We start from the raw sequence: 17,175 nt of genomic DNA, 5'->3' as shown, positions 1-17,175 counted from the left end.
GTTGTGTTGGCCTGTGATGTCAGGTTTCTCTGATCACCATGATAAGCAGCTTCTAAGTTTTATTTATTTAGTCTGCTGATTATTCCTTTTTTGTGCCACATTTCCATATGGGATTAACATCTTTGAACAATTATCTTGAAATTACGTTGAAGTTTAATATTAAGTTAATAAAAATTTTGAGTGTTTTTCTTTTTTCTCATTTTCAGTGCTTTACTACTAAAGAATTTTCAAAGCTGGCACAAAGTTGGAACCATGCCTAAATTCTTCAATTTACTTGTGTTCCATGCGTGCATGAAAAAAAGCTAGATATAATATTGATTTCATTAACTGCTCATCAAAAACAATATATCCTTTTCTGGTGAAATCTGTGAAAAGTTCAATGGAAAGGACATACTCACTTGTGGAATGTGATTCCTCGTGCCCTTGTATTTGGGTTGCGTTGTATTGTACAGTCCCAGGCCACACAAGACTGTGGCATTTTGAGATTTGTTGTCAATCGGTGTGTGATAAACACGCTTATCGCTGGTTTACTCCCGCTCGCTCCCGTTCCAAGATGGCGGCGCACTGATGCATCGCTCATTGGCCGGCGAGGCATCTAGTTTCTGTTTATATCTATGTTTCAAACTCCCTGAGCTTAGATCACGTGATAAACCAAAACAATCCTACATCCGGCAGATGCTGATGCTGCGCACCCGAACGTGACGTCACCGTGCTACCCGTAGCTCCGCCCAGCTAAAAAAATATAAACCGTTGAAGTCTGAAGCAGGTAAGCCTCCAGAGAAGTTCACTGACTCTCTTGACACACCGAGCAACACTCATCGTGCTCCCACATTTCCAACAGATCTGCCAATGTCCCTCCACACAAAATCTCCAACAATATCTCCATTGTTCTCCATAGAATTTAAGAATAAGTTTTCACCTGCCACCTCGCTGACAACAAAGTTAAGCTGTTTAAACTTCTGACAGACTCTCAGAGCTTTCAACACATGATAAACCACAACAATTCTATCCCCAGCAGATGCCACGGCTGTTCACTCAAGCATCCTACCCACCATTCCCTACAGCAGTCCATTCCCAGCCTCACCGCTACAGCCATTTCTGGCAATGGAATACCAACTCACTTTTCCTCCCTTGAACCTTCCCAACAACCCTTTCCTTCCTCGTCCGACACCGGGCTGCCAGTTCCTCCATCTTTTATTTCTTCTTCCCAGCAACTTCTCTTTCTCTCTTGCTATCGGAACCGGGTTGCCAGTTCAACTCTCCCCATCCCCCATTCCCAGCAACCCTTCTCTCTCTCACTATCAGCACCAGGTAGCCAGGTCCTCTCTTTCATCCCCCAGTACCAACAACTTCTCTATCATTCCCTTTCTCACTACTGGCACTGGACTGCCAACTTATATTATAAGAGTTTCACAACTCCCTAACTCTAGTACCCAACGTAGCCCTCCATCTTGGAGACACAGGCATCTATCATTCTTATATTTAACTTGCCTCTAATGCAGAAGTTCACCTTCAACAATTCCTCTAAGACACCTATTGGGGGTGTCGCTGCTAGTAATTATACTTTCACACCTTTCCAGCACATTCATTTTTAACACATCACAAACACTAATCATTGAGTCACCCAGCCCCTACATCTACTGACCACAAAGCCAGATCTCCTTCTTCAGTCTTCATTATCACTACTAGCTGCTATTCCAAAGGCCCCAAGACCTTGTGCTCTTGCCACAAGGTGTTGACATGAAGACCAGTGCTTTAATTGCAGATGATTAAACAAACCATCTGCAACAGTCTCAACCTAGCACAGATACCTGCGCACTTCCTTCTTCTGCAGCAGCGGACAATCTTGACTGACATGCCCACACAACCATTACACACATCAGTCAATCAATCTTCTGCTTTAATCCTAGCACTGGGATGCCTTTGTCCTCTGCCCCCACGTCAACAATCTTCCACTTTTTTGCACCAGAATGACAGATTTTCAGTCAGTTTCAGTGCAGATACCAGCAGGTTTGCCTCTTCTGCAGAGGCGGTTACTCTCAACAACCTCACAAAACTTGGCCAAGTTACAAACCTTTTGTCACATCTGGTACAACTCTCATCAACATTCTAGCACTGAAATACCCCTCAGAATTCACCAAATTTCCACATCGCATGCCTGGCAATTTCCACTAATGAGTCATCTCATATCCGTCAGCAGGTGCTACAGTCTTCAGTCTCCAATAGAAGATCCAAAGACTAAAGGAGTGATAAGTACCATAATTCCGACATCAACAATCTCCTGCCCTCATTATGGTTTCAGCCATCTCTGTCCTGCACTTCAACAATTTTGACTCTTATTTTGGCACTGGGGTGCCAGTTTCACTAGCTTCTTACACCTCGTCAACAGTCTGCTTCTTACATTACTGGCACTGGGATGCCAGTCTCTCCACCATTATGTGACTCTACTGTACGATCCCTCTTGACAATGAGCTCCTTGGCCTAGCTCAAAGGCTGTGCCCAGCCAACCTACCAAGGTAGCTAATTTAGGTTGCATGTACCTGCAATTTCGATCTTCCGTCACTTCCTAGAGCTCATGACCATAGGTTAGGGGTTGGGATGTAGATTGACTAGATTTACAACTAAGTCCTTACAAATCTCTAGTATACCCATATAGAAACTAGAAAATCTCAGAAGCTTTGCATTCTGACTCTCTATTCGTTACAGAGGCCAGTCAAGTCACAACCTTACCGTAATTCCTCTTTCACTTTAAACGAGTCCTGATGGCCTCCGGAATCCTAGCCTGTTCTCTGGCCACTCTTTTCGTATTGGTGCAGCTAACTCCACCTAATCAAGGCCATTGGCCAACCCTCAAGACCGACATTATGCCCATTTTTAGTTTCATTTGTATTGAAAGCTTTTTTGGGAGGTCTGCCTGCCCAGGAGCCACTCCTAATCGCTGACTAAGCCTTTCCCCACACTGCCACAGCTCAGCTCACTTATCACCAACATAATGCTTATTTGCATCCAATAAACAATTAATTTTCAAACTGATAGTGTGGTCCTTGCTAGTGAATACTAATTAAACCCCTTAAGTGTTTTTTAACATAAAAATTTAAAAAAAATCATTAGTTGTAGCCTGTTAAATGCAATCCAGCCTCCACAAAATGGACTTTCTACAACTAAACTGCATTGTTAATGATGCTTTGCGGGAAATTTTCCTCCAAATTCAGCTTGCTTGCAACAAGGGACAATCAAAGAGCAAGAAATTTTGGATAATATCACTACAGACAACAATGATGCAGATGACAATGATGATACTGAGAATACCCAAAGAATAACAAAGAATAACATTGTGAGCAGTAAGATGCTGATGACAGCATATGTTTGTGTGTTTGATCACAGGTCGAGACCTAGCCAGCACCACTCTGCCAGGCTACCCTCCTCATGTCCCACCCACTGGACAGGGCAGCTACTCCACCCCCTCCCTCACTGGCATGGTACCTGGTAAGTATTCGCACACTCAACACACAAAATAACATATGTTTGCATCACTTCAGATCACATTTCATTGACTTACAGGTATTTTATGGAACCTTAAATCAAGTCTTTACTCTAAAATTGATTGATCCACCTTAAGTGGACACAAAAAAATCCAAAATGGGACTTTTTAACAGATTTCTGGATTCCTCAATACAGGTGACATACGCACACTGACTCAAATTGGGTCGGATTTTCCTTTAAGGGAATTCTGTTGTGTTTCTGCGTTCCTAATATCAACAGATATGTTCTTTCATATCTGTTGAGTTCCTACTGGTTGTATGATTTGAGTGTGTCTGTCTGTGTGTGTGTCTTCAATGGGTGTGCTTAGCTTTGCCACTTCCTCTCTCTTGTCTGTCTACACTATGGCCGTCAGTGCTCCCAGGGGGTGGTTTGTGTGTGTGTGTTTGTGTGCATACACGTGTGTTTGTGCATATGTGTGTGTGTGTGCCTGTGTGTCATTAGAAACCAGCCACAGTAGCACAGCTGTCCCTCCTCAACATTAGTAATTTGTTTTTAATGAGAATCACCAGTGACCCACGACTAATTCATTCATTCCCTTCCACTCCGCCTTCTACAACGCTTTTGTGTTTCAATCCTGGACCGCCGTTCTCGTTTTCTCTCGTTCTCTCGCTCTCTTTTAGACACTTGCAGCAGGTCTCATGGTCAGTGTGAAGTATACTGCGAAGAAATAAAGGGAGAAGCCCAAACGACAGTGAAACAAAGTCGACAAACAAATATTGTTTACAAGTTGCTGTCTCTGTGTATTCCCAATCATTCAGGCTATGACACACACACACACACACACACTCTCAGTGGACATGTAGGAACAGCACGTCTAAAGATAGGTAACCCTGTCGCCCTGTCCCCCTGCGCTCACCCCATCCTGTCCTCAGGTTTGACAGCATATTTGTGAGTGTGGGTGTTTGGGTTGGTGTATGTTTATGCGTGTGCTGGCATGCGATTGTTTGTGTGCGTGTGTGTTTGTTTTTGACAGTGTGTGTGTGCGACCTTGACACCGAGCTACACAAGGGAGACCCCTGAGCCTTCGTTCCCCTCCTCTCTCTCCCCTCTGCCCCCCGTCTCCTAAACAACCTGACACACTGCCGTCACTACAGTGATGACAAGGGAGAGGATGTTCGCACCCAGGGATGCCATGGAGACCACATCCCGACCCCACCTGACAGACGCAGAAAAACACACACACACATATAAGCGCGCACACACTTGCACAAAGAAAACTTGTTTTGTACACACACAAACAGACATTTAAATTTTTCTCAGCGATTTTCCAAAGCTCCCTTGAATCCGTGAGCTGACTGGAATAAGAGTAGAGAAGATAATCTAGAAACTTTGCTTCTCCAGCTTCACCATGTTTTATCTCAGCACTTCTCAGGCAAATTATCCTCCTTTTTGTTCGCTCTGTCTAATATCATACCTTCATTAAGCAAGCAACTCTCTTCTCTTGTTCTCCTTCTCTCTCCCTCTCTGTCTCTCTGTCTTTCTCTCTGCAGCAGGGGGGCTGACACTCAGAGGGGGTGTAGGAGAGCAGTGAGGCAGAACCGACAGAACGAGAAGGAGAGAGGAGGAACGGGTGGTGGGTGGTGGGGGAGGCTGGAGGGAGGGAGGGGGCATCAGGGTCTGTGACTGTCAGCTATGGGAGAGGGATCCCCTGGGAGGAGTGAAGGTTCAGGAGAAAAGAAAGAAAGAGCAAAAGAGTGAAAAAAGAGAGCAAGTCAGCAGAGAGATGGGGAGGAAAAAAAGAGGAGAAGAAATGGAGGAGAATGTTGTTTTGATGTGAAGGGTGACGGGCGGGCTGTAGTTGGAGGGTGAGGGAGAAAAATAAAGAGGAACGGGTGAAGGGGAGACTGGGAGGGGAAGACAAGAGGAAGAGTAGACCCCAGACAGTAAGTAGTAAATGAGGGAGAAAAGCTACGCTATCATCCACTGTATGGCAGGACAACTACAGTCTCACTGAGCTCTCCAGTTCACTCAGTATCAACTAGTCTGCAAACTTCTCTGCTGAAATCAAGGGCCAGGTTGAAGCTGCACTTAACGCTTACCTGGAATAAATAGTAGTGGTTACGTGTTTGTATACATGCATGCATCATTTTGGTTCAGCCCTTATACCCAGGAGTTGTAAGAAAACAATTTAGAAGAAACTGAGATACCTGGATATTTCATGAAATTTAGGCTTATGATGATTGTGCGGCATATACACAGGTGCATCACAATAAAGTATTTCTTTAAAACTTGAGATAATCATTACACAAGATACAAAAATTAAATGGTTTACGTCCAAAGACACTGTGAGCCTCACAAATGAGATTTCAATAACTTGGTTTCTTTCCCAAATCCGATCCAAACCAAACTAGCTCTCAACTACAACTTGATTTTTCCCAGCAAAGGCTATTTTTTGCCAAACCCAAAATGGGCAGGATCATCCTCTCTGCTGCTTTTAAACATGCTCTGTCTCTTTTTTTGTGTGTTTTCTTTCAGGGGGAGATTTTTCTGGAAGTCCTTATTCCCATCCGCAGTATTCCACGTACAATGAATCTTGGAGATTTCCTAACCCCAGTCTATTAGGTTAGTATATCCTATATCGCTGTAGCCAACTCTGCTAACCGGAACTGGATCAATAATTGTATCGATGAATTTCATTTCATTCTCTCACATCACAGTCCTAGTCTCTCTAACACTGTCTTGTATCTTTCATGCTCCACTGTTCATTTTTTTCATGTCATTACATTTCTTTCTGTATTGTACCATACAATACACTGTATCATAGACATAGTTATCTGTCTGTGGACGGATTTTTTCTATAGACTGGCAGTCTGGGTATGAATGAATCTAATAGAAACAGGGTTCCGTGTGTTCAGCTCGAGGAAAGCAAATTTTCTGAGAAAAAAACAGGGCTGGAGCACACTGATTAATTCACAGCTTTTCATTGTGCAAACATAACATTCTGACATTACTGTGTCTTCATCGGAGAAAAAAACGACAACAGAAAGATGTAGTGAAGTGAGGAAGGAACGGATTTGGAGTCAATATTTTGGGATTTGTGGGATTTTGTTATGTAGCTGTTGTGAAGCACACTGACTCCAACCACCTATTTTTTCATGATTCATACGATCAGCCACACATTAACAGTTAAGACCCCAGAAAATAGCTTCATAAAATAACTAGGATATTTTTGACACAGAGTAGCAGGACTACTTACTTGGCGGTGACATGATGCTTTCATTAAAGTAAATTACATAGATTCACTGAGTTATGTAAATTGGCTTTACTATAATGGCTTGCCAAACCAACAAAGGTACAGAAAAAACTAAAGCATCCATTGTTCATTCAGTCTCCAACTGCCACCAGGATTGATCTTCTGGACAATACAGCGAGCAGGCAAGAATTAGTTTACAGACTCCAAAAAATGTTCTAATCTGACCGAACCCGGAGGAGACTGAGAGAGTCTTCTATTGAATTTTTTATGCTGTATTTGGGGCTGAAAATATTTATTCTACTTTGACATTAAGGATGGGCAACATGTACCATTTGATATTTTACCATGCCATTATTATTGCACTGCCTTCTTTTTTAATATCTGTGGGGTTTCCTGCAATGTCCGTCTGGGAGGGGGATATTGTTGGAAATCATGAGAAGGACCGCTTTTTTGATTCGTGTAGGATTTTTGCATCAATGTAATGAGATCATAGTCTCAGTTATGTCAGTGTATCAATACTGCTTCCTTATTCTAACGATTGATGTCAAAATCCATTGATCACAACCACTTTAAGGAGGCATTTGCACTTTCCTGACACGCTGCAAAACAACTATACCCTCCCATGACCATGCATGTAAATGTTATTCTGAAAGACAACCCAAGTGTATCATCACAGCTCCACAGCAGTGTTTAAGAGGAGAAATTAACCCTGAGCCAAAAACAGTCACTGTCAAAGTCATTGTCTAGGGAGCCATTTCAGAGGTCACGTTTAAAGGTGATGCGGTCAGAAGGGTGACGGTGTGAAAGGTCAATAGGTGATGGGGGTCAGGCTGTGATGACCTGTAGTGTGCCCCCACCCTCTCCTCACCTCTCCTTCTCCCTTCCTTCCCTCCATCCCTCTGTCCCCAGTGTTTCAGCAGGATTATGGGTCTCTCCTGGGGACGGAAATCGGCTGCTCCTCCAGTCTCTTCACCAGCCAGGCAGGACAGATGCAAGGTAGGTGGAGAGAGAAAGAGGAAGACAAAAGCAAGTCATGCAGCATGTGTGAGGGTCCAGGTATCTGCACAGAAGGAGGAAGGTGTAATGATGAGGGAAGATGTTGGTAAGGCACAGAAAGAGGAAAAAAGGAGGAAGAAGAAGACACTGTAAAGGAACTTTCGTATGATAACGGATGAGTGGACACATAATATGAGGACAAGATGCACATTAGGAGACACTGAAAGGTTTAAGATTGATGGCTGGGAAGGAAGAGGCTGTGATAGAGAGAGAAGGATGAGGAAAGAGGTGACAAATGAAAGAAAAGGGAGTTTAAAAACGAGCCAAAAGGGGAGAGAGGGCGTCTGAAGTCTTGAGTGAGACTAAATAGTTTGTCAGGTCGGCTTAATGCCTCACTTCCCCAAAGAGGCTCCTGAGATTACCTGGACTGTGGACAGACATAACCTGTCAACACACAGCGAGGCTGATTGATGGAAGTGACAGAGACAGGTGTGTGTGTGTGTGTGTGTGTGTGTGTGTGTGTGTGTGTGTGTGTGTGTGTGTGTGTGTGTGTGTGTGTGTGTGTGTGTGTGTGTGTGTGTGTGCAGGAGATTTTTTTTCCTGTGTGTATTAAGGTGTGCGAATGTGGGTTTCTGTGTGTCTTTGGGGTTACAGTATTGAATTGACCTCTTCCCCAGGGAGAGAATAGACTCAAGGGATCAGTAGTAGTAGAGCTGTACTCAGAGTGTCAGCTTAGACTGTCACTTAGATAGTGTGTGTGAGAGAAAGAAGAGGAGGGCGACGCTGAAAGAGTCAGACCGAGTTAATTTTATTGGTTGTACGTGAAAGAGAGACTATTTTTTCTGTCATTAGCTTCATCAGCTCATGTCATCTCATCCCTGCCTTTCACATTCAAAGTAAAATATAATCTTAACAGAAAATTGGAGCTGCTCATTCCACATTTGCACTGTATTTAAGTGCAAGTTGTCAAAGGAGAATTCAGATTTATTACAACCCGAGTCATATTTTTGTCATTTTAACCATCGTTCCTATCTGTAATAAAAATGACCCTCACCAAGTTAATTGCTGAGATCTGCCAATGTGATGACATTGTGACAGAAGTCCACTGGGAAAAGAAATGAGCAGAAGCAGAAGACAATCATATAAGTTTTTATTAAACAAATTTCCAGATTAGTCAAACTTACTCGGAAGAGGAAGTACTTTTCCTGTCCATTCAGAGATTAATGCGTACAGTCTTGCTGCTGTCACTTTCAGTTTTACCTCAATTAGTGTTTTAAAGCTGCTAACTAATATTTTTTAGATATACAGAAGAATGGATCAAAAGACTATGAATGTAATATTCTTAATTTTCTTTTTCTTGTGAAATATAAGTTTTTCAAACATTTTGTGACCCAAAAACCTTAAAATGAAACAGCGCAAAACATTTGAATGCAGCCAGCAGATTATTTTTGTAAAGCAAACATATTTAACTGGTAGAGCATTTAGCAGCTGAAGAGTTAGTTTTTACTCTAGAGTTGGTAGAGACAAAATACAGAGCTAAAAAGAGAAGTAGTATCTGATCAGATGGTCAGAAACATGAGTCCAAATGGATGCTAATGCTGCTCTGCATCTTCTAGATTTTTTAGAAATATGCAAATGTCTGATAAAATGTTTGTTAGTTAATATGTCAATGTTATGCTTCCCAAGTTGCTGAAAATGTTGGTTTTAATAATCTAATTAAACCTGAATGCTGGCGCCTGATAAGCAAGAATACCACAACTAATAGGAATTACTACAACAATTGCAATTAACTGGACTCATTGTTTAACTTTCTCTAAATTCTATGTATAGTTTTTGCTGAGTCTCATTCAGGAGAATTGAAAGAAATGTGCATCTGTGTTTCCTCCTAGGGTCACCGTACTACTACAGTGCAACGTCTCGGGGGGCCGGCCCTGCTGCCACTGCCACAGCCTCCGCCTACGACCGACACTGACCCGTCCTGCAGAGAGAAGAGGCGGGTGAGAAGCAAGAGACGAGGAAGGGAGGGAGGGATGGATAGCACCAGCACTGCTCAGTACAAACTTGCCTGCGCACGGACTACAATGAGAAGATTTCAAATCTCTGACGTCAGTGAAGTTTTGATTTTCTTTGTTGGCACCAACAAACACGCTCCCAGGCTGCAGCACAATACTGTACTGATATACATTACTGTGAGGATATAGGACTGATCTTGTGAACAGGTGCATTTTGGAAATTTGGACCCTCCCATAATACATCAAGGCTTGATATCCCTACCTTGATTGTCATCTATAAATCCAAGAAGTCAGTGGACGGTGTGTGCAGCATTAAAACTATCTGTATTGTGATCTTCTGAGTAAAATGTTGTGCTTTCAGGTTATTTTTAATGAAATCGTTTGAGCTGATTGAGGCAAAATCACTTTTTCAACTAGTATTTTTGTGACCCGACATCAATCAATTTTCTATGCCATACCACAGTGAAGTAAAGACAATCCTCATAACTGTGAATGACCAAAATCACCCATATCCCTATCATTCTACTCCCTTTGCTGTAGATTCAACACATTTCCTCTGGGATCACAATGTTTAGTAAAAAGGGGTAGCCTCATGTTAATTGGAGTGTTCAGGCTCAGTGTTCGCTATGCCCTGCCCCAGTTTGTTGAAACTGTCATGCTTTTCATTCTTGAAGAACACAAATGCTGTAAATTCCTTGTCACGTTTAAAAGCAACAGATTCTTGATTTCCAACAGAAATAGATAAAATCAGCTTGATCAACGTAAATAAAGTGAAAACGTACTCTAATCCGACAAGAAACAGTTCTCACACAGTACAATACACTGTACCAGTCAAGAACAAGGCTTTTTAAAAAAATATAACCTGCAACTACAAACTTAATTGTTTGTTTAATTGTTGACTGTAGGTAGTAGGCTAGTAAAACAGACATGCTAACATTTGCAGCTAACTTTAGAGCAGATACATGCATAATTTAGTTCATTCCTTACACTGTTTCTTTGCTGTTTTTGGTTTTGAAAAAAGCTAGAATATAAGATCACCTTCCAAACTCTTTTAGTGCTGTGTGACATTCCTTTTACAGCACACTGCAGAAGCAAGTGGATAAATCCAAAACTTAACTGGCCTATCATGTCTAATTATGGTTGTTATGGCATGATTGGATTTTTGCTGTTCAGGGGTGGGGTTTAGCGAACTGCTAATTTTAGTGTTTAAATGTGATTCCCCAAATAGGAAAACTGTATCCTCACATCATGGATGTATTAAGGAGAGAGGGATACTGGATACCAAAGCTGGTGCTTTCTCACTTGACTAACAATTGCCCGTCTGGCACATGTGTCAAAAAGTTTCTCACTTTGCTCTCCTTGTAGACTTGATATTGTGAAAGTAAAACTAATTTTTCATTTCACAGGAGAGATTTTACATTTGTAAAACTCATAAATTCATGATATAAAGAGTGAAAACCAGTCTTATTTGTGATTACATTAAATGTGTCTTGTTTCCAGAAATTTCTTTTACAATGGTGGTCCATAGGAAAATTGGGATGCATTCTATTATCCATGTTTTACAGCCAGCATGCTTTCCATTTCCCACAAAGGACTGCAAGTTTGGGTAAAAGAAAAGACATGCAATTTTGGAACATGGAAATACATTTTAGGTTACAGGGGATCTATTTTAGTGGCAACAATGCAAGAGACCGTAGGGAGAAATTGGAAGCAAGGCTGACTGGCAGCCATATCCAGCTCTCTTAATACATCCATACCTCACATCCACACTTACATTTGACCTGGTTTGAATACCACTGATTAACAGACAAGCCTTTCAGTGAAGCACAGCCGAAAATATGAGTCCTCTGCTGTAAAAACAACAGTGTAGATGTTCACGTAAAACCAAAATCAGCTCCACTGGGTTATGTTACTGTACAGGAAGGTGCTATCCTGCCTCTCCAGCCAAGATTTAGTCCTGATCAAGAGCTATTTATAATGGAGGAGACACAGAGTAATATATTAAGAAGCTTTTCTGCGCTGCACTCCGTGATGAGAGTGAATGCCTGTAATGATTTATAATAGTGTCACGCTGTTGTGCTAGAATAGTGATGATGATGATGATGAAGATGCAGTGAACTATGAAATCTGATAAACTTTCAATATAAGAAGTCTTTGTTTATAAATGTGATCAGATTGCGATTTTCCTGTTTATAGTTTGTTTCCTGGTATCAGTTGACACAGGTGCCATTTAATAAGACGCCATTTTTATCAGCCTCCTGTCTATTCAGAAGAAGATCGGGAGGCGGTGGCACCGTCTTTTTCTCTCTCTTTCTCTCGCTCTTTCTATTTCTCTCTTTAAACTCCCCAAAGATGGGCCCCCCTAGTGGATCGGCTGACTAACTACAAAAGCACAAAGAGACTCAATCATCATTTAAAGACGCCATTTTACTTTTCTGACTTCCTTTCTGAACCATGAAGTAATTCTTCTTCCTCTTCTTCTCCCCTTTCTGAGTTAGTGTCCATGTGCTGTTTGACATCCTGAAATTGTTTCTATAAAAGCATTGCTTTCGTGAAAAAAAATAAGTGAACGTTTTCATTTGTTTTGTTTGTCTCCTACATCAGTTCTGCGCTGTGACAATGCATGACACCAGGGTCGAGGCCTTACCCATCATGTACAGACAGAGTAGGACACGTTTGCCCTTCAGCACTGATCTGAAATCAGTGTGTTTTCCCTCCTTAGTGTCTGAGGGCCCACTATGTTGATCTTGTGAGAGGGCAATGTCTTCCTAAGCCTGTACGTAGCTTCCTGTTTCAATTGTGTCCATACAAGTCTTGTACAGTAATCAGTGAAAGAGCAGAGAAGTCACAATGTCAATAGCAGTTTCAATTATTCACATTTGAATTTAGATTTTAGTGATGAAGCTTTCTTTATGATGAAAAGACATAAAAGGTGCGTCGTGTTGTTTTAGCCATTGTCTGTTTACACATCTTTTGCTCTTCTTTGTTTGTTTGGGGTATGCGTGGCTGACTGTAGCGCTTCATTGCTACTGTGTAGTTTTTACTAGCTAACAGATTGGAGGCACCACATCTGCAGTGTGAGACATAAAATATAGCTATATAAACATAATATAACTATGAACACTGAACAAAGCTGTTAGTTTCTCAATCTCTGTTGTTTCTGGATTTTTTGAAATAGTAATAGAGTGGATCCTTTTACATTTGTAGACCTTAAAAGTTGTGCATACACAACTCTAAAGAAGATTCTTATGACGGCTCACCCGCTGTGCTGCCAGTGTGCACCACAGCGGGAGCCCTTCCTTATTTCTGTCTTTTTCTCTTGATCCTTCTGAGGCATTATTGAACCTGAACCACACCAGCTGAAAACAAGGACAGTGCCTTTAGTTTTATATGTCAACATCCCCCTGACTGACCACGAGTCACTAAAACGAGATTCAGCGTCCCTCCCTGCAACTCCTTTAACTAAACTCTGATTATCTGCCCAGGCAAACACAGGGTTGTAGATTATTTAAAACCTTTCACAAATCTGTAACAAACATTAATTTTAGTACCAGAATCAGATTTCCACCATGCATCCACAGTAACATTGTAGCTTTGATAATAGAACACTGATCTAGCACCATTATACTCCTGAATTCTCCCAGAACTTGGATTTTTCAGTCACAGATACATCTGTAGGTAGAAAATCTTATTAGCCGTCAATGAGTTTGCCAGGCAGCTACAGTAACAAAATGCCAGATATATTTCAAAGAAGTCAATCTAAGACTTCTTTAGTAGTGATGCTCAACAGGAGAAAGCTGCTGTAATCCTAGAATTACACAGCAAGACCTTTCACTATAGCACTGTGTCAGTGCTGGGGAATGACCTGATTGTACCCATTTTTATTCTGCTATAAAAGGAAGAATTTCTTGTGTTATTCTAAATCATCTTAGGCGGTGCTAAGCCCAGGGTGCAGCACTGCTGCCTCTGTGAAACAGTAACAGACAGGGAATTTGTTTCGGTGGAACATGCTTGTAAAAAATTTTTTTTTCAATAACTGTTGGGCAAACATGCAATCCCATCCCTGACAGAAAACAAATGTTGTAAAGATATTGTTTCTATATCTTCAAATCATTCACTGAAAGAATCCTGCAAGTCTACTGCAAGATCAACGTATTCATGAAAACTTGTATTTTCAGTGTGTAGGCTGCTAGCTCAGTGATTGTTGCTTTCCACAGTGAAGGAGGTCTAAGATTAACCCTAGACTACCCTTAACATGGATAAATGTAGTTTGATATGGTGTACAGGATTACATAGTAGAATTCACGTTTATCAAAAATCTGTTTTACAGGAACAGACTGATACAAATATGCATGCTGGATATTTGTGGATTAACACCAGAACACAAGATTATAACTTAGAAACATAATTCGATTAAACAGCTATCTGACATGAATTTTTCAGTTTCAAAGACTAAAAAGGCCCAACTATTCAATGAGTGCATATTTTCTTCCCCATCAATTGTGATCTGTGACTGATATGTCCAAATTCAGGGACACATCCAAGCATCAGGGTTACACATTATCAACTGGCTTTAAAAGGCGTTAACACTGGGGAAAAAAAGGCACAAAATACATAAAAAAAGCCAAGAGAGTGACAGACATCTATCTAGTCTGTTCATTAATACTGCTTTTTTTTTTTTAAAAACCAGAACATTATATAAATTAATCACACCCTTTTCCACAAACCAAACACACAAACACACACACACTACTGTAAGCATGACAAAATATTGATTAAAAGTCGTTCTCCTTGAGGAGGTAAATCCAGTCGTGCCTCCTGTGGCCACTCGCGTGAAGCAGCAACATCAAATGGGCCAAACTCGATGCCTATTACCGGGTGTAGCCAAGAATCCAGTGATACATTAACAAGATTATTTGTTAACTATGCATCTCATAGTGACACAGCTTGCCTTGCCATTGCTTTGACCTGACTGGTTCACATGGGGAGAGAATGAACGCAGTCGCTTCGATTGGCAGCTGTGACATTGACTGCGGTGATGAGGGGGACTTGTCATTGTGGGTGGTACTGTAGAAAGCAACGGCGGGCAGAGGCCACACACACACGTAAATATAAGTACAGACACACACTCGCTCCCTCCCTTTGTCCTTTCCGAAGTGGTGATCGCCCCTCCTCTTGTGCCCCTGTGTTCCCCAGGGGAGGCCAAACCTGCTGTGCCATCAGAAGCTCATCCCGTCCCTTTTCTCCCCCCTCCCTCAGCCCTAATCTCATCATATCTCACGCACTCGTCTTCCCCCGTCTCCCTCCTCCTCCTCCCCTCCTGTAGCACTGCCACACCGCCAGGATTAGGAATATTAAAACTATTCTGTTGATTTCAGGCCTGTGACCTTCCTCAAAAAGTCCTCCGTCTCTCTCCAGACAGCCCCATTAATCCTTTTTTCTCTCCTTTCTTACTTTTCTCTCTGACTATTCAGACGTGATGCTCACTGTCCTGTCAGAAATTCTGCATAGGAATGAAGCAGGGTGTTTTGTGCCAAAGCGAGGTCATTTCAATGGCAATATTGCTGTCGGTATCTTCATTTGGTCAGGAACATTCTGTGAGATCGCACCTCATGTTCTCTTTTCCCGCATTCTCTTGTTCAGGTACAGCACTTAAAACACAAAGAAACAATAGTTACATTTCATTTCCAGCACTTCTACAGTTTACTGTCCATGAAAATAAATTGCATCCTGAATTTTGATCCCAGCTCCAAGACAAATATGAATCTGAAATAAATGCAAATGAGGTTTTTTTTTTCTTTATTATGATTTCTCACCGAGTGTGCACTGCCTGACTGTATCTCAATATGAATCCATGAAGATGGCTACTGCCTTCCTAAAACCTGAGGGGAATTCAGCATCACATCTTGACAGCAATTAGTGGCACAATCTGTTTCATGCTTGCTGATATAACTAGGCTCTGGACAGATCTCATACTGAAGTGTTACAATGTTCTGTACATCTTAATATTATTCAACTGTGGAAGAGGAGTAATACACACGACTCAGCCTACAAAAATCGACTGTGCTTTTTAAGCAGATGTTTCAATCAAAAAAAGAGGGGAAAAAAATAGATACATGATTTTTCACCTTACTGTGGCCTTTCGTGTAACAATCTGGAGTTTTTTTTGTGTCCATGGCTTCCTATCTGGGGTGTTAAAGAGATATTTATATCTGTGACGTTTTGGTAAAAAAATAAATAAATAAATGAACAGACAAACGACAGACAGGAATACCGATCACGATGCAAAGGATGAATTCGATTTTAACAATTCCGCTTGTTCTATTCTTCAAAATCAAAACGCGACAAAAAGAAGACATATCTGTAACATTCACCAAAGCCTGTGATGCCTGTTTTAAATGATAGATTCTTGTACAAAAAAACCATATAAAATAGCAGAAAAGACTTACAGATACAAACACAAAATAAAGATAAGAATTGCCTTCAAATATTCTGGAGGGGAGGATTTAAAAAAAAAAGTAAAAGAAATGCTTCTTTAAGAAAATGTGTATGTTTTTTATTCAATTTTCTAGTAGTTGCAAACAAAACTTGGTGTTTTTTCTCTTTGTGTGTTGTGTGTTGTCTCAATATTTGAATGTATTTTACTGCAGTGCGAATTTGCCAAAGATATCATATCACTTGATTTTTCCTCTTTTATCTTTCGTTCAGTTGTTCCTGAATTGTGATCGGTTTTGTTCAGAAAAACTGGAAATAAGTGGTGAATTTGATATTATGCTTATTTTTTATATTTCTATTGTTAATATTATTGTTATTTTATTTCCTGGGCTTTGAGTTTACTGTGAAATATTAAATTGCAGTTTGCTTGATGCATCTCTTCATACTCAGTCTGTGTACCTGTCCATCCGTCCACCTGAGTGACTGTTGTTGGTGAATTATTCCATTTATGTACCTGTAATGTGAAACTAAGAAGTAATTATTTGTAAATATTTGCCATAATTTTATTGGTCCTTCAGAATAAAAAATAATTTTTTGGAAGTTAAAGCTTCTGTGTGAGTGCTTAGCTGCACATTTGCAAATTTTTTATTTTTTTTATACAGAAATGCTCACTTCTTTCTTGTGTTAATGCCACATTCCTGTAGACCCAGCCTCAGTCTGGACAGGGTTGTTGCTGACAGAGCTGTTGGTTGTTTGTGTCTCCGTGTGACCCCGCAGCGCTGCTTTCATCCCACAAACACACATCTCATCTCACCCCTCCTCCCTCCTCTCACCCCACCACTCCAAGTGAATGGAGAGTCCCAGTGCTGCAGTCTTGGCTGCTGGCCGAGTCCAGGAGGGGGCAGAGGTGTGTGTGTGTGTGTGTGTGTCTGTGTGTGTGTGTGTGTGGAGGTAAGGAGGAGGAGGCGGAAGGGGGAGGAAGAAGGGGGAGAGGGG

The 17,175-nt window shown here is 41.3% G+C and overlaps 1 protein-coding gene across 4 annotated transcripts in view; it reads left to right on the top strand.

Annotated features, from left to right (window-relative positions):
• Positions 1–16,779, top strand: part of pax5 (paired box 5) — a 63,360-nt gene extending 46,581 nt beyond the window's left edge. For all 4 annotated transcript variants that reach the window (XM_051945928.1, XM_051945930.1, XM_022206056.2 and 1 more), the window contains exons 8-11: positions 3,385–3,486; positions 6,019–6,105; positions 7,646–7,732; positions 9,622–16,779. In XM_051945928.1, the coding sequence (XP_051801888.1) occupies positions 3,385–3,486; positions 6,019–6,105; positions 7,646–7,732; positions 9,622–9,704 (359 nt within the window). In that variant the 3' untranslated portion in view covers positions 9,705–16,779. The remainder of the gene's footprint in view (positions 1–3,384; positions 3,487–6,018; positions 6,106–7,645; positions 7,733–9,621) is intronic.
• Positions 16,780–17,175: the final 396 nt, after the last annotated feature.

The sequence above is a fragment of the Acanthochromis polyacanthus genome, chromosome 3 (genome assembly GCF_021347895.1).
Source record: "Acanthochromis polyacanthus isolate Apoly-LR-REF ecotype Palm Island chromosome 3, KAUST_Apoly_ChrSc, whole genome shotgun sequence".
NCBI lineage: Eukaryota > Metazoa > Chordata > Actinopteri > Pomacentridae > Acanthochromis > Acanthochromis polyacanthus.
Note: the sequence above shows the minus strand (reverse complement) of the source record. Positions and strands in the feature narration are given on the sequence as shown.